The 21650-nt window shown below is 48.9% G+C and overlaps 2 protein-coding genes across 2 annotated transcripts in view; one reads left to right on the forward strand and one right to left on the reverse strand.

The window, feature by feature from the left end:
• Positions 1–21650, reverse strand: part of MMAB (metabolism of cobalamin associated B) — a 282131-nt gene that overhangs the window by 180237 nt on the left and 80244 nt on the right. The gene's annotated exons all lie outside the window — the stretch shown is intronic.
• The window catches only part of FAM222A (family with sequence similarity 222 member A), a 55060-nt gene that overhangs the window by 17408 nt on the left and 16002 nt on the right, over positions 1–21650 (forward strand). The window contains exon 2 of the mRNA XM_050749799.1: positions 11492–11619. Coding sequence (XP_050605756.1) covers positions 11538–11619 — 82 coding nt within the window. The 5' untranslated portion in view covers positions 11492–11537. The remainder of the gene's footprint in view (positions 1–11491; positions 11620–21650) is intronic.

Below are 21650 nucleotides of genomic sequence, written 5' to 3' on the forward strand. Positions count from 1 at the left end.
AAAATTCAGCCGACATCTAACTGGCCAGAACTAACACTTGGTCCCATGTGGGAACATTCTGCCCAGGTGCTGGGCATTCGGGGAGTGTCTGGCCCCAGGAAGGGCTGCTCTGTGCTAAGCCTATCCTGGGCTACTGGGTGTCACCTGCCCGCCCGCCTGCCTGCCCAGCAGCCCATTGTCTGGCATGTGGGGGCGCGGAGCAGCCGTTGTTCTGCGCACATCTGATCCCGTCTTTTCCACATCAGATCATTTGTAACCGTCACCAGGCAATCGGGCCCATTGCTGATTCCATCTCGGCTTTGTGCTGTCACAGCCGTTTTTCTGCGCCGGGCTGATTTTGAAAGGAGACCCATCCTCTGGGCCCACTTTTCAGAAGGAGGGGAGGTGGGTGGGGGGAGCTGTGTGTGTGTGTGTGTGTGTGTGTGTGTGTGTGTGTGTATATGCAGGACACATTCCCCACACACATGTATACACACACAAACACATTCCACTGCTACATCTCATCACCTAGAGTAGAATTTGGAATAAGGTAGATGGATAAGGGCCTCAGGCCAGGCCCGTTATCCCCACCTCTGTCCCTGACCACCTGCCAGAGAGTGCCTACTGTGTGCCCCATCGTGCAGACACAGTAGAACCTGCACTCTGGTGGAAGAGACAGGCACTAACCACTCATCAAGATAATTTCGGAGCAGTCATGACAGTGAAGGAACTGCTGTGGTGACGGGACAGTGGCCAGGGCAGAAGGTTGCCAGCTTGACCAGGTGGTCAAGGAGGGTCTCTCAGAGGAGGTGATGTTTGAGCTGAGGTGTGAATGGGAAACGGAGCTGGCATGGAGAGTGGGGGAGGGGTGTGCACTGGGGACAGTGTGGTGTTGCACTGTCCACAGGTGGCATTGAGCGTTTGCAGTGAGACAAGTCTGAACTGAACTGAGATGTCCTATTGGCGTAAAGTTCATCCCAGGTTTCAAAGACTTAGAATAAAAATAAGAACATAAAATATCTCAGGAATTAATTTTAATATCGATTACACATTGAAGTGATACTATTTTGGATCTATTGGGTGAAATAAAATATATTATTAAATTTAATTTCCTCTGTTACTGCTAGAAAATTTACAAGTACATATGAGGCTCCTGTTATTACATATTTCTATCAGACAGCAGTGGTGTAGGGTATTTAGGTAGAGGGAAAACCGTAAGTGCAAAGGCCCTGGGGTGGGGCCGGTGTTGGCCTGTGAGAGGACCAGAAAGAAAGCCAGTGTGTCTGAGCAGAATCAGCACGGGACAGGGACAGTGCAGATACACATCGGGAAAGGGATTCACACAGGTCCTTCAAGGATGTTGTTAGAAATGCCACGGAAGACTGGCGGAATGGCTCATACCTATAATTCCAGCACTTAGGGAGGCTGGGGTAAGAAGATTGCTTGAGGCCAGGAATTCGAGACCAGCTTGGGCAACATAGCGAGATCCCATGTCTACAAAAAATAATGAGCTGGGTGGGGTGGTGCCAGACTGTAGTCCCAGCTGCTTGAGAGGCTGAGGCAGGAGGATCACTTGAGCCCAGGAGTGAGCTGCAGTGAGCCATGATCATGCCACCGTACCCCAGCCTGGGTGACAGGGCAAGACCCCATCTCTAAAAAAGAAACAAAATGCCACGGAAGCCAGTAAGTGAGCTCTAAGCAGGAGAGGTGTGTGCTACACACAGAAAGGCTTGGTCTGGCTCCCATGGGGTAGAGATTGGTGGCAGGGGAACGATGGGGCACAGGGACGGGCAGGAATCTGTTGTAGAAGAGTCACTGCCGGGACCTGCTGGTGAATTGGCTCCACCGGATCTGGCTCTGCAGAAAGCTCACTGCTTCCTTGGCTCCTGGATTTCCAAGCCGCTGGGGCTTCCTGTCTCTCCCCACGACCCGTCTCCACCTCCCCAGCAGCTGTTCCCTGTCATGTCAGTGCATTTACAATGAGCGCCAGTCTCCTGTCTCCAGGTGGTCAGAGGTTGAAATCCCTTTTGAAAAGTTCTTTAAAAAAAAAAAAAAGAAAAGAAAAAAAGAAGTGATGCTAGTTCATTGTGGAAAAATTAGAGATACAGAGAAGCACAAAGAAGAAAAAGAAAATTCCCCAGAGTTAACCATCAGTCGCTAGGCTATGACGGGGAGGGGGTTGAACCCAGGCGGTCTGGCTCCAGCACTTTCTAAATCAGAGTGCCTGTGGCCGGATGACATGGAGGGAGCTCCCTGACCATAGGAGGAGTTAGAGACATGACGCCCCTCTACCCTCACTCACAGAAGAGGTGGAAAGCTGGAGACTAGTCCACATATAGGTGGTGAGTGGCGTTTGACTCTTGGAGATTTAAATAAAACAAATATTGAGAGAGCTCATGAACTCTGGGATGTGGAGTGATGGCGCTGTCATTTGGGCCGAGTGTCCTGTCCTGTTTCCTAACCCCTGCCTCGAAGGCTCCGTTCATATCTGCCCCAGCCTGACCCCCAGAAGCATCTACTGATCTTAGCATTGGGCTAAAAGCTAAGGCCAGCCCCTGCCTGTCACTTTCGTCCACTCTCCTCCCCTGACCTGGGCCACTCTCATCTTTTAAACACTCTTGGGCCATTCTTGCACACAGACCTGGTCTTCTTCCTCCCCGTCCCTTGCGACCTGAATCCTCAAACCCGTCTGGCCCAGGCCAACCTCTTCCGTGGGACTTTCTTGCCTGCTCCACCAACCAACCAGCCCCGTGGCCCTGGATAGCTCCTTTCCCTCTCTGTTTCCTTGCGGGTACAGCGCCAATCATCTCTTTCTCCCGGTTGTGGCGTAGGTTACGTGAGGTGATGTCTGTAAAGTACTGAGCCCATGGAGAACACTAAAAATAAAAGCTAGCTCTTATTATTGCTCTTACTATTAGATTTTTCTCCTTCCCTGTTGCCTGCTTTAACCCTGAACTGTGGGTGCAGGGACTGGGGGAATAGGTAGGAGGAAGGCTGGAGATACCGGGCCCCTCCCATCTCCACTGTGGGTCCTACCTTTGCCCGTTGCACACAGTGTTCCATTTTCCGGGATCCCAGTGTCATCTGGTGGCATCCCTCCTTCCCTCTTTTGGTCTCCATTTCCATGTTGTTTCTCCAGAGAGATTCTAGGACCACCTCTAAAAAAAAAAACTGGGCGGGGGGCTTTCGGCTGAGCTCCCAGCCCCATTATGGCATCGTAGTACTGAAGCTGTTCAGTATCAATTCTCAGATCTCCCCACTCCCTCTTTGCTGGAAGGTGACGATGGAGTCTTACTTGACTGACAATTTTAATTAAAGAGCCAAGGCTGGAACTGGGAGAACAGAGGCTCAGCCTGCCCCTGCTCCAAACTTCGCACCTTGGGATCTCTGGCTCTCCGGAAAGAGTAAAACTGCCCCTCAGAGGTCTGTGGCTCTGGGAGAGGGCCAGCCAGGCCCGTTGCCAGTGGCAATGACTGCCCCTCCTCCCAGCACCTTCTCTGAGTCCCTGTCCTGAACCAGCACTAGTGCAGAGGAAACAGATCTCCCCGCCGTGAGGTTGGTGGGGGGTCCCTGCCTGGCCCTGCATAGATGAGGTGCTCTCAATGACTCACCAGGAGGGTTTGCTCTCCAGCAGCCTGGAGCTCCTTCATGTTCTCTATTTGCTCCTCTCTCAAGTCTCCATGTGGTGGCCTGTGCAGTCCCTCCTGTGGGATCCTCCCCTTTCGCTGCTTTTTCCTACTTACCTGTTAATAACAACTGTAAACAGTGCTAACAACGGGTACCACTTAGGCAGCTACCACAAGGACCCTGGCACTTTGTTGTAAGGAATTAACCCCTTTTGCAGATGCGGAAACTGCGGCTTAGAGAGGAGGGAGGGATTTGCCCAAGCTCACAGAGTTAAGTTATAAAGCTCACACATCCGGATGTGAAGTCGGGGACAGACACTGTCTGAGGCAGCTGGTGTGTCCTTCCATCTTGACCCTCCCACCACCAGGCCAGGTAGGGTGACCCCATCATGGCCACCGCTTGTCTCCCTGCCTTGTGATTACCCCCTCTGATGCCTCCCATCCACTCAGGGTCTGTCACTACCCCAGCATCTAGCACAGGGCCTGGCCTGGCACATAGTTGGTGCTTAATCTGTCATGCCATCCCCAGTGGTTGGAGTGCTGACGGAGGCACATTGCAGTTGTCAGTTCCCATGGCGACTGACATCACTACGCTCTCAGGCTGTGCCCTGCCCCTTTCTCCAGGGCTCCTGCGCCGGGAGCTGGCCGTGGTGCTGACAGGCCCAGGAATGGCCACCCACCCCCAGACCCCAGCCCTTTGTCCCAGTAGGACACTTCCTGAGGCCCGCCCTGCCCCGACTCGCCAGGACAGCCTCTTGCCCATCCTTTGTTCAGGAGACATTTTCCTGAGGGCCCCTGTGCTCAGCTATAGCACCTTGAACCCATAGAGATCAAGGAGAGCCACATGGGACTCCAGTCATTTGATGATTCATCAAACATTTATTATGCACCTTGTATGTCTTGGAGAAGCCCTCAGGAACCCGGACTCCAATTGAAGGTCGAGTAGAGTTTTAAGGGGTAGAGAGCCAGGAAGAATTGCTCAAAAGCCCTTTCTGGTTCTTGGGATTGCATGGGCAAAAGCCTGCAAGCGTGCCGGTGAGAGGCTTGTGCAGAGGGAAGCCCACCCCAGGATTCTGGCTGCCAGCCAGAACTGGTGATTGTCACTTTACTTTTTGGTCTCCCCTTTGGCTCAGAACTACTGGCATCTCTGGCTCCAGTGCCCAGCCCAGAACCAGGCACAATGGAGGGGTGTTGGAGCCAGGCAGGGGATTGGCATCTTTGTCCTGGGAACCAAAGAGCCAGGTATGCTCTGTGACCAGATTCGCAGCATTTTAGAGAGCCCCTGGCCTGCTGGTGGGCAGGGGGTGGATACAGTGGTAATCCTGGCAGAAGATGAGGCCTCTTATTCAAGGGGACAGTCCCTCCCCAACCCCAACCTTAAAAAAAAAAAAAAAAGTAAAAATCCCCTTCTGGTGCTGAGGCCCAAATGGCAGTGGGAAATAATCACTTTTCACAGGCCCCTTATCCACAGCCAAGCCCTGTGCCAGTTTAATCAGCAGTGCCGGTGTGACTTGAAGAATCCCCGGCTTGAGAGATCAGGAGAGGGGTTAAAGAAAATTACCCTCGCCTCCTCCATGCTAATGTAATCTCTAACCAGATCTGCCTAGCCGCAGCTCAAATTGCTTTTTAGATTAACATTTAATTATTAACAGGGTCCCTTGGAAGGCCTCCGGCTCAGAACAGAGATGGGGGAGGGAGCTGCAGGAGGGAGGTGGGGATGGGCTTCCACTCTGGCTGCCTTGCTGAGACAAGTGGGGTGGGAGAGAGAGGAAGGAGCAAGGGAGAGGGGTCAGGAAGGGAGAAAGAAAGCAGGAAGGAGAAGGGAGGCATCAGGACAGGAGGCAGATGGAGCTAGGGACAGGGATGTAGACAGAGGAGAGGAAAGAGACAGACAGTGGATCTTCCTATCTTGGGATCCCCACAGGGGGTTGGGGGAAGCTTGCACCTAGATTCCTGAGGACATTCCTGGGCTGGGCAAGGGTCCCTCCACTCTTCTGGCCAGAAGCAGGTTTACTGCCCCTCGCTATTTAGAGAGGACTGGACTTTCTGGGGCTTTCTTCTTGTTCAGCTCATGGTGCTAGGGACCAACACAGAGAAGTGACCCATTTAGGGCCACATCGCCAGGGTCTGACCCCAGTATTCCCAGTCCAGCATTCATTCTCTTCCCTGGGCCCTGGGCCTCCCACCACCACTTCAGGCTCCTGTCTGCCTTTGGGGCAGGCTGCGTGGCCAGGCAGCGTGAAGAGACTTGAATTACAGCCAAAGGGATGGAGGTGAGAACTGCGAGAGGGCTCCCTCACCACCCACCTATCCTGCCACCACCCCCAGGAAGGCTGCAAGGCCCTGAGGAGTGGCCGGCATCTCATTCATTTCCTGAAAGGAAATTCAGAGTCTGAACCATCTACTCTACTCCTTGCATGAACTGCCGAGTTTTGCCAGCTTCCTGTCTTGTCCCTGCTTGAGATTCTAAGTCCCTCAAAGACAAGGGCTACATCTAGAGCCCCTTTGTGTGCCCACAGGTCAGGGACCGCCCCACGCCTTGCACACAGCTGGATTAAGTTTGAAAAATAAATGGTTGCATCCTCTTATGTCCAAGCTAGATGGCCCTCGTACTATCAGCTGATCCATTCCCCATAAAGGTTCATTTGGGAAACAGACTCAGAGAGGTGCTATGACTTCTCCAGGTCACCCAGCCAGTGAGAGCCCCAGTTATCACTGTGCCCCTGCCTGGCAGGTACAACCCAGAGTCCTCTGGGGCCAGCTCTCTTCTCTGAACTAGTCCTGTTGGACACCAGGAAGGGCCTGGCATGACCTTCCCCTCCAGGTCACAGCTAGGCTTTGGCCTTGAATGGAGCCACAGAAGCCAGGTAGGTAGCTCTAGGGATTGGAGGTGGAGGAGGAGATGGGGGCTCAGAGGGGCACAGCCCATGGCTTTCCCGGGGTCACAGCCTCAGGGCCCTGCTGTGAAGTCAGGTGTGTCCTCCTATTCTGCCTTGGGGTCAGCCCAGGCTGGCAAGGGGCAGACTGCTGACCTGCGGACACGTGAGGGAAAGTTCCAGATGCCTGCCACATCAGGAAAATGCTGGAGGCAGAGAGAGGTCAAGATCATTCATTTTAATGGGAGGTCAGTTCTGGCTAGATGTTCCTTTCTGGCAGGACGCTTTGAGTAATTTCTGTTCTCCCAGTACATGGCACAGGGCTGGCACCCAAAAGATGTTTGGGAAGTGTTTGCTGCCTAAATGAATGAATGGGTGGGTAAGAAGCAAGGCCTGGGCTTTACTCACCTCAGTGTTGTTCTGCCCAATGCCGGCCTCATGAGTTGCGCTCCTTGAATGTTTATGGGATGAATAAGTGGACTCTGGGAGCCCTTCCCCTCCTCTCACCCCTTGCTTCTGTGATCCCTCCCACAGTAGAATCAAAATGGATTTGGGTCCTGGGGAGAAGTAGACCCTTGCTTCCATCCCTTCCTGCCCAGCAGACTGGGAGCTGAGGGCTGACGGGCGCCCAACCACAATGGAACTGCTGGACAGTGTGGGGCTGAGGGTCTGACTGGCGCTGGCATCCTTGGGCTCTGCTATCTAAAAGCTGTGTGACCTTGCACAAATTGCTTCCCCTCTCTCTGGCCATTTCCTAAGCTGTGAAATGGGGCCACAGCGGTCACGAGGAGGAGGTGCATGGGCTTGGCACGAGGTCAGTCAATACATGCTGACTGTATTGAGCCCCAATTCCATGCTGACTGTACTGAGCCCCCAGTTGCATGTTGCTGTTTCAGAGCTTCCCCTCCCACTGACCCGTGGGCTCCCTGATGCCCCCTGCAGCCAGACAGGCAAGGGCAAGATGACAAAAGGCAGGCAGGGCCCAAGGCCCCAATTCCCTATTCTTTCCATAAAAATAGAGACAGCCTTCTCTCATTCATTGTTCTGCTAAGGCGAGCATCACAGACTCAATTCCTCCTCGGACCTGGAAAGTTCCTTCCTTCCTTTCCCCTCCCCTGTCACATTTCCTTTATCTAAATCCTCAGCTATGAAAGGACACATCGACAGCTGGGGGCGTTATCTGGTGGAGGGGACCTTTTCCTCGGGTGTCTCCGAGATAAGGCGTCTTATCAGCCCCCATGTCAGGGAAGGTGCCAAGCATTCTAATCATTGAGGCATGCGACATTTTCCCCTTCCCTGCTCCCCTCCTTTTTTATTAAAGTCACAAAAGACCTTGAGCTTATAAACAGTCTGATTTGCAGATAGGGTTTCAAAATGAACAGCACTCCCTGGATGGTGCTTGGCCAGGGGGGTAATGAGTCCAGGTGGGGGCTCTGAGAGGCTGGCCTCCGGCAGATGGGATGATGCCAGGCAGGGAGGGGGCAAGGTAGGGTCACAGAAAGAACATGAGTGTCTTAGGCATATGCCTCAGTCCTGTCCCTGCCTTGCTGTGTGACCTTGTTTGGGACACTTGGCTTCTCTGGGCCTAGGTCACTTTATTGGACAATAACCAATTCATTGATTCAGCCATTCATTCAACACTTTTTATTAAATGATTATTCTTGCCAGGCACTGGGGAGAGACAGACAAACAACACACGGTCCCTACCCCTAAGAAACACAGTCCAGTGGAGGGAGAGAGATGTGAAAGTTGGCAGTTACACCTCGGTGTGATTAGAGCAGAAATGCTGGATATCTAGAGGAAGGGACGGGTGAGCAAGGGTCTGAAGACGGATCTGAGTTCGAATGGATCAGGGTCATGGTGCCATAGGCAGGAGAACCAGCAGGGACAGAGGACTGGAGGTGTGAGGCAGCCTGGCTGGAAGGAGGGCCAGGGGTAGCCGTGAGAGAGATGAGGTGTGGTGGGCAAAGAGGGCTGGGCTCCATGCTGGGGCCAGAGAGGTTTTAAGGCCAAGGAGGGGGATTTGACTGTCTTGGTTGCAGATGATAGGGATGATACAGGAGTTGGAGGTGGTGGTCCCCTCTCCACTTCCCTTCTAGGACACCCCACTACCCTGCCACGTGCCCCCAATGGCAGGACACAGGGTTCCTGGAAGAATGGGCAGTGAGTTGGGGGAACAGGGGGTGCAGAGAGAAAAACGTCCCTCTTCTTCAAGTGAAGAGCATCTCTCAGGCTGCCTGTAGCCCTCCAGAAGCAAGGAATGGGAGGATGCAGGCAACTGCCTGGTGAAGCTGAGCCAAAGCTGAGGCCTACACTTGGACACCATTGCACCCTGGAAACCCCCGCGCCCTGAGCTCAGTCGGGTGACCTCTCTCAGCTCCAGAACTGCCTAGCATCCACCATAAGAGCACCTGACAACCAAAGCCCCCCTGGGAAGGGAGCTGATGGGGTACCAGGAGGCTCCGGAATAGGCGACCTGCCCCTCCCCCAACAACTGCAGCCCCCAGCCCACCCATTTTCACCTGCAAAGCATGTGGAATGTATGGCCCAAGGGGCACTAGGGCACATAGAGAAGGGCTGGACTTCTGGACCGCTGGCACCGGGTAAAAGGCTGGAGATAGGACTGGGCATGGCCAGGACTCTGGAAGAAAGTGACCTGGGAGTACCCATAGGGATCATGGAGCCACTGTTACAGGCCAGAGAGGGTCATTAGCCCAGCCGGGGTCACACAGCATGTGCTGGGAGTCAGGGAGGTTCCAGGCTTCCAACCCAGGTTTCCACAGGGCACCAGCCTCTGATCTCCCTCCTTACTGGCCTGGGTGCGGCCAAGCTTAGTGGTGAGGGGGTAAGTGCACCCAGCCACTCCCTGCCTGGCAGCCCTTGCAGGCCACTGTCCCCTGTGGCTTGAGTTTCCCATCTGTGGAGAGAGAGGTCTTGGACTGGCTTTCTCTGGATCTCCCTTCTTTCCTCTAACCCATATGTCAGCGGCGAGAGATGGACTCTGCACTGGAGCAGGAGCCACAGAAAGAGGCTGGGCAAGGGTGAGGGAGGCCGTCACAGGCCTCTTACCTTCCAGGTTGCACACGATTGTGAATCCCCATAGACCACCTGTGTGTGCGTGAGAGGGTGCCTGTAAGTGCAGAGGAACATGCCATGCAGCAAACACATATGTACATAGGTGAGTGTGTACCAGAGTGTGTGTGCACACCCAGCCCTCCCTGTCCACATGCACAGCGTGTCCTCCAGGGCTGGTGTCCAAGGCTGTGGTGATGGTGGGCCCGAGTCAGGCCTGCTCCCACCACCTGCTCACGTCCCACGTCCCCGAGGAGAAGAGCAGCACTGCCTTCCTGCAGTCAAGGACTTTCATCCCTGCAATAAGCCCCACTTCATTCCCTTTTTAAACTGTATAATTTCTGCCTGATTGTAATGGCCTATTTTAAAATTACCAGAAATCAAAGCCGGGAAGTGGATACTGCAGCTTTTATTGCGTCTCTGTGTTAAGGCTGGCGACTGGGGGGGGCCGGTGAGAATCACCTCCCTCCCCTCCATCCCCCACTTTCTCTCTGTCTCTCGCTTTTTTTTTTTTTTTTTTTTTTTTTTTTGAGACAGTAATAGGAGAAAATTGGTTTTGAAACTGAATAAAAGTCCCTTTCAGAGGAAATCATTTCTTTCAGGGTACCTTTGCTGAAAGTAAAATAGGGCATAATGAAAGGTGGTTACGCGATTGTCTTTCATTTACCGAGAGGCCAGGACAGACGGGAGGCTGCAACCGTCTCCGGGAAATACAAGATTGGAATAATTGCGCCATAACAAGGAGCTTGTTGTGAAATTAGTATCTTAAGAAAGTAGTGAAAAAAGGCTTTTCCTCATGAATACTTCATTATTAGAAGAAAGCGGCAGAATTTAGGACTCCAGACACCTGTTCAGTATTAAATAACTTCCCTTTCTTCCCCTTCAGCACACACCCCCTCTGCTTTCTTTTTTAAAACCAACATGAAGATTGAGGTGACCTAGCTTGGCTGCTCAGGACTGGGGGGGGGTGGTCAGGAGGTGGCGGGGACAGGGTGCCCAGGTGGATGGACATCAGGGGTGTCCAAGGTTGCGCTTACCCTGAGACCTGCCTTCTCCTTAGCAAGAAGGGAGGAAGGGACCTCTAGGTAAGCTCTCACCACCACGCTCCCATGGGGGCCTCACAAGCAGACCCACTCTGACCCTGCCGCTCAGGGGCTTCGGGCTCTCAGGAATGTGCCTGGGCGTCCTGAAACGTTCTCTGCAGGAGAGTGGGTTTGGGGAAGCTGAAGGCGAGTGTCCATGTGAATGTCAGGCTCTGGCTGTGGGGGGAGGTACCACACGGGCCTGTGTGCAGCCACATCTGAGCTGCTGCCCTGAGGGGCACAGGCCTCTGCCCTTCCCATTCAGGGTAAGGAACTTAGGCAGCGACAGGGATCTCAGGTCAGAGCAGCCTTGGTGGCCCATGAGGGCTGGGCTCAGGGTGCAGGGGGCTGTGAGGATACTCTGGGCGGGAGGACAGACCAGTACTGCAGTAAGCTGGGACACCCCGTACCCACTGGCATTTCCCGAGCACCCCTCTGTGTAGACGCCCAGGATGACCAGGTGGGGTCTTCAGGCTGACTTGCTTACAGGGGGCCACCACCAGCTGGAAGGACAGCCTACTGCGGGGCATGGCGGGAGTGAGGATCTGACCCAGTTGGGGGCATCAAGGCAGGCCCCAGAGCAGGTGACCCATACGCCAGCAGGGCCAGGGCATGTCTGATCCATCAGCCCAGCCCACACTCAAGAGCCCTGGATTGTCCCTTCCCATGAGGCCACGGATGGGCCTCCTGATGCCTCAGGCCTTGGTCCCCTCATTGGTCAAATAAGGGAAAAGGGTGTCTGCTTTGAGAGTCTCTGATGTTCTTCAGGGTTGCAGGGAGACTCCCAGTGGGGAATGGGGGGAGGCGAACATGGAGCAGCCCCCAAGTGACAGAGCACCCCATCTTCCTCCTGCAGGGACCCTGCCGCAGAGCGTGCCCCACTGGGGACCCCCAGCTCAGCCATGCTGGCCTGTCTGCAGAGGACCCAGAACCCCCCGGGCCAACACCTGGCCCGCCCGAGCAAGAGCCTGGAGCTGCGCAAGTGTGAGTAGGATGCCTCCCCAGCCTTTGCAGGGCAGGTCGCGGGCAGAGAATGCCATTTACCCCCGAGGACGTTCACCCACCATGGCCCTGTCGGAAAGTCGGTATGCTCTCTTAGGCCCCCAGGCCTTGGCCACGGCTGTGCTGCCTTCCTGGTCTCGCTCTCCAAAATGACACCCACTCCTTTGGCCAGCTCCCGTGGAGCAAGACTGTCAACTCTGGCTTGACCTTCTTCCCAGCAGCCTCTTCTGACCACCACCATCACCATGCCCCAACCCGGCCTCTGCAGCTTCACCACCATTATCTCGCCGTGTCTGTCTCCCTTACCACCATTAAAGTAGGATGACATGGAAACAAAAAATACAGAATGGGGTTCCCGCTTGAGGCCCATCAGCTCTGTGGTCTTGGGCGTTTTCTTCCCTCTCTGGCCTTGCTTTTTCACTGGGAGCTGGACCTGGTGACCAGGGGTCTGTTCTCACTATCTAGGACCAGGATCCCAAACACTTTGATTTGGTTATTTTTAGCTAGCATAATTTCTTTTTTAATGAAGAACTTAGAAATGAGATTTGCATTAAAATCTGGATTTCTAGTACCTCTTGAAAAAAACAAAAACAGAGGCTCTGGTAACATAGGCCTGTGTGCCTGTACTGCAGCCATGACTAGAGCTGAATGACTGCCTCTTTTAAAGGGATGTCTGTCTCCAGGTCACCGCAGTCCCCACCCCTCCCTATTGCTTCTGTCCTATAGCCCAGGATCTGTTGCCGTTTAGCATGATGCTTACGATGTGAAAATATTTTTTCTTTTAAATATTTATCTTTAGACAAGGGAACACATTCATGTTATCCAACACTCGGAGGAAGGAAGGGGTATATAGACAAAAGCCTCCCTCTGAGCCAGCCACCCGCTTCCCTCGCGGAGGGAGTCCATGTCGTCAGCTTCCTGGGTGTCCTTCTAGATGTTTTATGGGCGTCCCAGCAAATACGTGTGGACACGCATATTTTACACACTATCCTGCACCTCACTGTTTCCCTTTGTCATCTATTCTGTATATCAGCTTCTAAAGAGCTTCCTCATTCTTTCGCCGCATAGTTTCTCTAGCAGGGGTGGCCCATAATTTATTTGGCCAGTCCTCTATTTAGACTGTAACTGACCTGTTGCCATTACAAGCAGTGCAGCGGTAAACCCTGGATGTGTCACGAGGATGTGGATAAAACTGCAGGGTACATTTCTGGAAGTGGAAATACCAGGTCAAAGGGATGTGTGTGTGGCATTTTGATAGCTGTGGTCTGATGGACATCTTTAGATGGTGTATCTGTGGACACCTCACATTGTGGTGTGAGGGTCTGTTCCCCACCCCTCACCATCACAGCATCATATCACACTTTTAGGTTTTGCTCACCTGAGCAGTGAAAATAGGATCACAGTGTGGGTTTTATTTTGTTTTGTTTTGTTGAGGGAGATAAAGTCTAGCTATGTTGCCCAGGCTAATCTCAAACTCCTGGCCTCACGCCATCCTCCAGCCTCTGCTTCCTGATCAGCTGAGATTACAGGCGTGAGCCACTACACCTGGCTACAGTATAAACTTAGTTTTATATGAATGAGGTTGAGTATCTTTTTGTGTCTATGCCATTTGTTTTTCCTTTGACTAATCTACTTATCTCCTTGGCTCCTTTTTCTTGGGGGGGTGGGGGGTGGTTTTTGTCCTTTTTGATTTGTAGGAGCTATTTGTATATTTGTATGTGATGGAATCATACCTCTGTGCTATGAGTTGAAGATATTTTCCCCAAATTGGTTGTTTTTGATTCTGCCATGGAGGAGTTTTGTTGGGGAAGTGAGACTTATCCTTTTATGGCCTTTGGATTTTACTTAGAAAGCAAAATTCGGATCATACTTAGAAAGTCCTTCCTCAGGCTGAGATTATTTTTTTTTAATTCCCCCAGGTTTCTTATAGATCTTTGACGTTTTTTTTTTTTTTTTGAGACGGAGTCTCGCTCTGTCGCCCAGGCTGGAGTGCAGTGGCCGGATCTCAGCTCACTGCAGGCTCCACCTGCCAGGTTTATGCCATTCTCCTGCCTCAGCCTCGCGAGTAGCTAGGACTACAGGCGCCCGCCACCTCGCCCGGCTAGTGTTTTGTATTTTTTTTAGTAGAGATGGGGTCTCACCGTGTTAGCCAGGATGGTCTCGATCTCCTGACCTCGTGATCCGCCCGTCTCGGCCTCCCAAAGTGCTGGGATTACAGGCTTGAGCCACCGCGCCCGGCCTTTGATGGTTTTTAAGAAATGTATGAGGACTGGCGTGGTGGCTCATACCTGTAATCCTAGAACTTTGGGAGGCCAAGGCAGGCGGATCACCTGAGGTCAGGAGTTTGAGACCAGCCTGGCCAATATAGTGAAACCCCATCTCTACTAAAAATACAAAAATTAGCCAGGCATGGTGGCACACGCCTGTAATCCCAGCTGCTCGGGAGGCTGAGGCGGGAGAATCGCTTGAACCCAGGAGGCAGAGGTTGCAGTAAGCCATGATAGCTCCACTGCACTCCAACCTGGGTGACAGAGTGAGACTTGGTCTCAAAAAAAAAAAAAAAAAAAAGGTATGATCTCTGTATGACCTATATTTTATTGGGTACAAAGCGTGAGGTATGGATCCAAATACATTCAAGTATCAGTGCAATACTGTTTTAATTATTATGTTGTTTTAAAAAGCCTTATTGAAATATAATTCATATACCATTCACCAATTTGGAGTGTACAATTCAATGATTTTTAGTATATTCACAGCGTTATGCAGCCATCATCACAGTCAATTTTAGAACATTTTCATCACCTCAAGAAGAAAACCGACACCCATCAGTAGTCACTTCATCTCTCCCCACCAACCCCCTCCCCTTTCTCTACAATTTCCCTATTCTGGACTAGTGACTGACTTTTTTCACTTAGAATAACATAAGTTCATCTGTGTTGCAGCATGTATATATCCAGGTTGAGTAGCCCTTATCGGAAATGCTTGAGACCAAAGTGTTTTGAATTTTGGAAAATCTGCATTATACCAGTTGAGCATCTGAAATGCTCCAATGAGCATTTCCTTTGAATGCCATGTCAGCAGTCAAAAACTTGCAGATTTGGGAGCACTTTGGATTTTAGATTTGGGGTGCTCAACCTGTAATACTTTTTTTATTTTTTTTTGAGACAGAGTCTCGCTGTTTCCCAGACTGGAGTGCAGTGGCACAATCTTGGCTCACTGCAGCCTCCGCCTGCCAGGTTCAAGCGATTCTCCTGCCTCAGCCTCCCGAATAGCTGGGATTACAGGCACGCACCACCACACTTGGCTAATTTTTGTATTTTTTAGTGGAGATAGGGTTTCACCATGTTGGCCAGGCTGGCCTTGAACTCCTGATTTCAGGTGATCTGCCCACCTTAGCCTCCCAAAGTGGTGGGATTACAGTCATGAGCCACCGTGCCCAGCCATGTAGTACATTTTAGTATTTGGTAGAGGTTGTTGCTCCTTGTTCTCACCCTCTACCCAAATTTCCTTGGCTCTTTTATTATTTTCCTGTCTGAACTATAGAATCAATTTATCTAGGTCAAAACAAAAATCCTATTTGTGTTTCTACCGGGATTGCATTACATTTACAGATGAATTTAGGAAGAAATGACACTTTTATGATGCTGCCTTTCCCACCAAAACATGATACACTTCTTCATGTCTCTCAGGAATGTTTTAACATTTGCCTGGTTGAAATCTTGCACATTGTTTGGTTAAGTTTATTTCTGGATAGTTTAGCTTTTTTAGCTAGTCTTGTCTTCCACAAATGAAGGTTGCTTATATGAAGGCTGTTAAGTTCTGCCACCTTACTGAATTCTTTTATTGTTCCTAACAGTTTTTCAATTTAGGTGCTTGGGTTTTCCAGTTATTCTATCATATGGTTTACAAATGATAAATTTACCCCCTATTTTGTTTTATACCTTAATTTCTTTATTTAATAGTTGGCTACTATTTCTGGAACAATGAAACAATAATAGTGGTGATAATAGACATTCTTGCTTTGTAGCTTCTAGATTTTCCCATTAAGCAAATTCTGGCTTTGGGGCAGATAGTTTATCAGGTTAAATAAGTCTCCATCTATTCCTGTTTTGTTGAGGATTTTAAAAATCAAGAATGGAAGGTGAACTTTGCCGAAAGACTTTTCAGTGTTTATGATCACATTTTTTCCCATTTGTGAATTAATATGAATAATAGATTTTTTAATATTGAACTATCCTTGCATTCCAAATTAAACCCCAGTTGGTCATGGTAAATATTTCTTTATTATATACTGCTGGATTGGATTTGTTATTTAGGATTTTTGCCTCAGTCTCGTCAAAGAGATTGTTCTTTGGTTTTCTTTTTTTGGAACAATTTTGTTTGGGTTTTCCTATATTGCACTCACATCATGAAGAAAATAGAGGCTTTCCTTCTTTCTCTTTGCTTTGAACAGTTTAAATAGACATGGAATTATCTGTTCTTAAAAGTTTGGTTGATCCTCCATGAACCTGTTTGGGCTAGTGCAGTTATTTGGGGTGAGTGGGTAGCTCTTTGATAATGCTATTTCTTCACTAATAATTAGTTTGATTGTTCTACTGCTTTTTGAATGACTTTAGTAAATTATGTTTCTCTAGAAAAGCATCCATTTTATCCAGGTCTTCAGATTGACTTGCATTAGTTTGAACTAAATAATTTTTACAACTCTTAAGTGATGAGTTCACCCTTATTATATTGTATATTTTGTGCTCTTTTTCCTGTTTTTCTTCATTAGGTTAGTTAGCTAATGATACTATCTATCCCCTTTCCCCAAAGATTCATCTTTAGGATTTATTTATTAGTAATTATCCTTTTCTGGTTTCTAACTAATTTATGCTTTTATCTTTATTACAACCTTTCTGCTTTTAGTTTTTTTCCCTTACAGAGTTACATTTTTACATTAATTTTTTTAAAAAAAGGAAAAATTCAGGCTACAAGGCTCTGAGCACTGCTGAATTGTATGTAGTATTTTCATTATTATTATTTTCTAGATATTTTAAATTTTAACCTAAGACTCATTTGAGTCCCACACATCCACTCAAATAGTAGGTGTTTTGTGTGTTTTTTTGTTTGTTGTTTGTTTTGAGATGGAGTTTCGCTCTTGTTGCCCAGGCTGGAGTGCAATGGCATGATCTCGGCTCACTGCAACCTCCGCCTCCTGGGTTCAAGTGGTTCTCCTGCCTCAGCCTCCCGAGTAGCTGGGATTACAGGCTCCTGCCATGATGCCCGGTTAATTTTGTATTTTTAGTGGAGATGGGGTTTCTCCACGTTGGTCAGTCTGGTCTCGAACTCCTGGCCTCAAGTGATTCGCCCATCTCAGCCTCCCAAAGTACTGGGATTATGGGCGTGAGCCACTGCGCCCAGCCTTGTGTTTTACTTCTAGGGTGGTGGTAGTGTTTTTATGATCAGAGAATCTTATCTACTATTTCTACTTTTTAGGAATTTTTTGAAACTTTCTTCATGATATAACCTATGGTAATTGTTGTAAGCTTTGTGGATTTTTTTATGGGGACTTAAAAAGTCACTTTGTTTTCAGGATTCAGTTTGGTGTATACCAATTTTATCTCCCATTAATTAGGCTATTAGGTTTTCTATATCCTTACTTAACTGTCATGGATAGAGAAAGGAACTAGACACCTACTGCTAACATGTTCCTGTCTATGTCTTCTTGTAGCACCTGTATCTTTGGCTTTTTGAATGGTGATGCAATGTTATTTAATGCATAGATATTAATAACCTTAAATCTTCATAGTGAATTACATCCTAAGAGATAAAATTGAATCCAGGCCAAAAAGTCCAGGATTCAATTTTATCTATTAAAATGGTAATCTCTGCCTTTTAAATTCACATTTTTCTTAAAATCTTTGCCAATCCTTTTATTTCAACTTTTCTGAATTACTTTGTTTAGATGTGACTCATATACTATAGAGTTGGATTAAGCTTTGTGGTCCAGTCTGAATGCCCTTTTTTTCTTTTAATAGGAGAGTTAGGCCATTTACATTTATTGATATGACACATGTCTGGTCTTAGTTCAGTCATTTGTGCTTTATTTAAATTGTCCTAAAAAGTCTTTAACCGTGTGATTTGTGTTCTCTGCTTTGTTTTGTGTACCTACTAATCATAAGGAAGGTTAGTGGCTTTTTTCTAGTGGTATAACTATTCTTTAATTCTTTTTTTTTTTTTTTTTTTTTTTTTTTTTTTTTTTGAGACGGAGTCTCGCTGTGTCACCCAGGCTGGAGTACAGTGGCCGGATCTCAGCTCACTGCAAGCTCCGCCTCCCGGGTTCACACCATTCTCCTGCCTCAGCCTCCCAAGTAGTTGGGACTACAGGCGCCCACCACCTCGCCCGGCTAGTTTTTTGTATTTTTTTTAGTAGAGACAGGGTTTCACCATGTTAGCCAGGATGGTCTCGATCTCCTGACCTCGTGATCCACCCGTCTCAGCCTCCCAAAGTGCTGGGATTACAGGCTTGAGCCACCGCGCCCGGCCATTAATTCTCTATTTCTTTAGAATAGTATCTATTATTTTCCCTAGGAGGAATAAAACAATGAAATTGGTAGATTTTCTTTTTCTCTCCACAATATTTTTGTAGAGTTCACTTCATATTTTCAAACCTCTATTATCTAACATCAGTTTTAATGATATCTTTTGATTCCAGCTGTTAAAGATGAGGATATCAGGCTGGGCACAGTGGTTCACACCTGCAGTCCCAGCACTTTGGGAGGCCAAGGTGGGCGGATCACTTGAAGCCAGGAGTTCGACATAAAGACTAGGATATCAGTCTACTTATAATCCTGTCCCCTTCTTTCCTCCTTCCTTTCTTGTTTGTTATTAGCAATGCTATTACTGTATTCTCAGGGCTTATAACAGAGCATCTGGTATGTCACCACAGTCCCCACATTTGTTTCTTTAATAAGAATAGTGCTCACTACCAAATCTTTTGCCTTGGTTCACCCATTGTCTGAAGTTGGTCCTCTAGTATATTCCTTAAGAAGGCCTCATGCGAACAATACTCCTGGAGTTTCTGCACATTCAGAATGGTCTACTTGAGTGAGTTATAAAAAAAAGCAAGTTCCTGGTTCACTTTGTTTGCTTGAGGATTTTGTGGGTTTTGTTCTACTGTCTTCTAATATTGCATGTTGCCATGGAGAAGCTGAGGATTGATTTTCCCACATCTATTTGATTTCGATCTTTCCATATCTTTCATGTACAGTTACTTGACGAGGATGTGTCTTGGAGTTGACCATATAGAGTCTATTTTCCCTGGAACACAGTACTGTGCCCTTTCAGCATGCAGATCTGAGGCTTATATTTTAGTTTCCTTCCTTGGGGACTCCAGTTAAGCACATATTGGCTATCTTTCACCTATCTTCCCTATGTAGCTTTTTCTGATTAGACCTTTCTGACTCATTTTATGTTGCTCACTTTTTTTCCACTTTTTTTCTGCACCTTTTTTTTTTTTTTTCTTTTTCCTGTGCTCATTCTATTTCCCCCTTTACTTGGGCAGTAAGCTTTTTTTTTTTTTTTTTTTTTTTTTTTTTTTCCTGCTCTTGTGTATCTTCTTTGTGTTTTTGCTTTATAGAAACAACTGCTTACTAAATTTTTTCCTTTTTTTTTTTTTTTTTTTTTTTTTTTTTTTGAGGCGGAGTCTGGCTCTGTCGCCCAGGCTGGAGTGCAGTGGCCGGATCTCAGCTCACTGCAAGCTCTGCCTCCCAGGTTTACGCCATTCTCCCGCCTCAGCCTCCTGAGTAGCTGGGACTACAAGCGCCCACCTTGCCCGGCTAGTTTTTTGTATTTTTTAGTAGAGACGGGGTTTCACCGGGTTAGCCAGGATGGTCTCGATCTCCTGACCTCGTGATCCGCCCGCCTCAGCCTCCCAAAGTGCTGGGATTACAGGCTTGAGCCACCGCACCCGGCCTATTTTTTCCTTCTTGATAAAATACTTATCTATGATCTTCATCTCTTCTATGACTATATCCTTCTGATGAGAAGTGTTTTTGGCCAACCATGAATTTACTTATGCTTTTCCTTGCTTTACTTATGCTTTTCCTTGCTTTCATTTTTTAGTCTATTTTTTATTAGGTCCTATGCTGGTTCAATTTAGATTATTTTTATTAGGCCCTATGCTGGTTCGATTTAGATTATGTAGGAGGAAATGAGTTTTTGCCAGTCCATTTTCAGCTTAGGGAAGAGCAAGGCCCTGTCCTGAGCTAACTAAAAATTTCTGTATGTGTGCTCATTTATCCTCTTTTTCCTCAGACCCAGGTTCCTGCAAATATGGTTTGTAACCCCACCTATTTTTCTCTTCTAAACCAAGTAGGTCTAAGGGAAGAGCCTGTCACCAGCTGACAAACCCCTACTTTCACTGCTTCAAATAAGGGGTTTAGATTTGGTACTCAGGGCATGCCCCTCACTTTTGGAAAGTGTTCACTGCTGACTTTGAAATCTGCAGTGTGGCCCTTTTTTCTGCTTCTTAGCCCTACTTGATCTCTGCTACTATTGGCAGCCTGTTCTTTTTTGTTCAGGGGTTTAGCAGCTACACTGTATTCCACTGCAGGAATAAAAAATGGTAACATTTAACCAGCCCTTCCTTGATGGACATTTAGGTTGTTTCTAGTCTCTCACTATTCTAAACATTCCTGTAATGAACATCTTTGTACATGTGCATCCGTGCAAAAAAAAATTCCGGCTGGACTGTCTCAAAGGGTCTGTGCCTTTTAACCTTTGATTGCTACTGTCCAGCCGTCAAGACTCCCTGCCCTCTGCTACCAGATGGCTAGAGGAGGGGCTGGGCCTGATGACCTGTGCTGGCCCTTTCTTTCTGCTCCGAGGCCGGAACAGGAGAGTGTGGATGATCACCAAGGACATCCTGCCTCCCCCGCCCATTCAGATCCTTTGACATCTCTTCACTTATTGGAAAAGACAGTGACTCTGCCTATAATTGAAGAGCACGGGAAACAGGAAGGCAGGAAGAGAGATAAGCAGCTAATTGAATTGGGTGCCCTGCTGCTGCCAATCAGTGCCTGGATGCTAAGCCAAGTAGGCTCCTGCGCTTTCCTCCTAGGCATGGTTGTTGGGTGATAGGGGCCCAGATCTCTCCTCTTGTCCCTGTTGTCCCTGGACAGAACCAAGACAGGAAGGGCTTTGTGACCAGACCTGGGGTCATGCTGTGTTTTCAACCAAGGGAGAAAGTTCTCGACCAGGCTATGGGCGAAATGATCTTGGATGAGTGGGTTCGGCCTTCTCCCTGTATAAAACAAGGGCTCAGATGAGGTGGACCTAAGAAGCCACCCAGCTCTGGCTGTCTGTGATGATAATGTCAAAAGCTTGGTTGAGGGGGACGAGGTGGTCCAGTCTGAGACCCCTGTCTCCCTTTTCCCGTAAAACAGGGATCACAGTAGCTTGTGATGAGGTCTGGCTGTATGCTGAGAAATGGCCAGGGAACCAGAAAGAGCCACAGTTCACTTATCTGGGATCCAAGGTCAGATGGGCCAGAGGAGGTGGTTTGCAGTGAGCTGTGGGTCTGGGAGTTTGGGCAGCAGGCTGTCGTGGCCTATCCTAGGTGACTGGAAAAAATGACCTGCAGAAAAACAAAGGAACCTGCCTACCCCTGGGCCAGCAGCCTGTGGATCTCAACTGCTCAGGGCCTTCCCCACTAATTAATAAATATTTGACTTTCCCATTATGGAGTTAATATGCAAACTTTGAGTCACACGCTGCCAAAAATACAGGCTGTGCAGAAGCCCCAGAGGGGCACCATGGGGGCCGGCCATGAGATGGGGGTACTCAGGGACTGGGCCTCGTCCCTGTCCAAGGGTCCCGAGGAGGGTGGAGCCAAGGCAGCTGTCCCAGGAGGCAGACATGAGCACCCACCCTCCTCAGCTGGACCTTGGGTAAGTGATGTGGCCTCTCTGTGCCCCAGGCTGCTCTTCTGTGGCTGAGGGTAGTGTGCCCATGCTGCCCCATCCCCGTGAACC

Source organism: Macaca thibetana, chromosome 11 (assembly GCF_024542745.1).
Source record: "Macaca thibetana thibetana isolate TM-01 chromosome 11, ASM2454274v1, whole genome shotgun sequence".
In the NCBI taxonomy this organism is placed as follows: Eukaryota; Metazoa; Chordata; class Mammalia; order Primates; family Cercopithecidae; genus Macaca; species Macaca thibetana.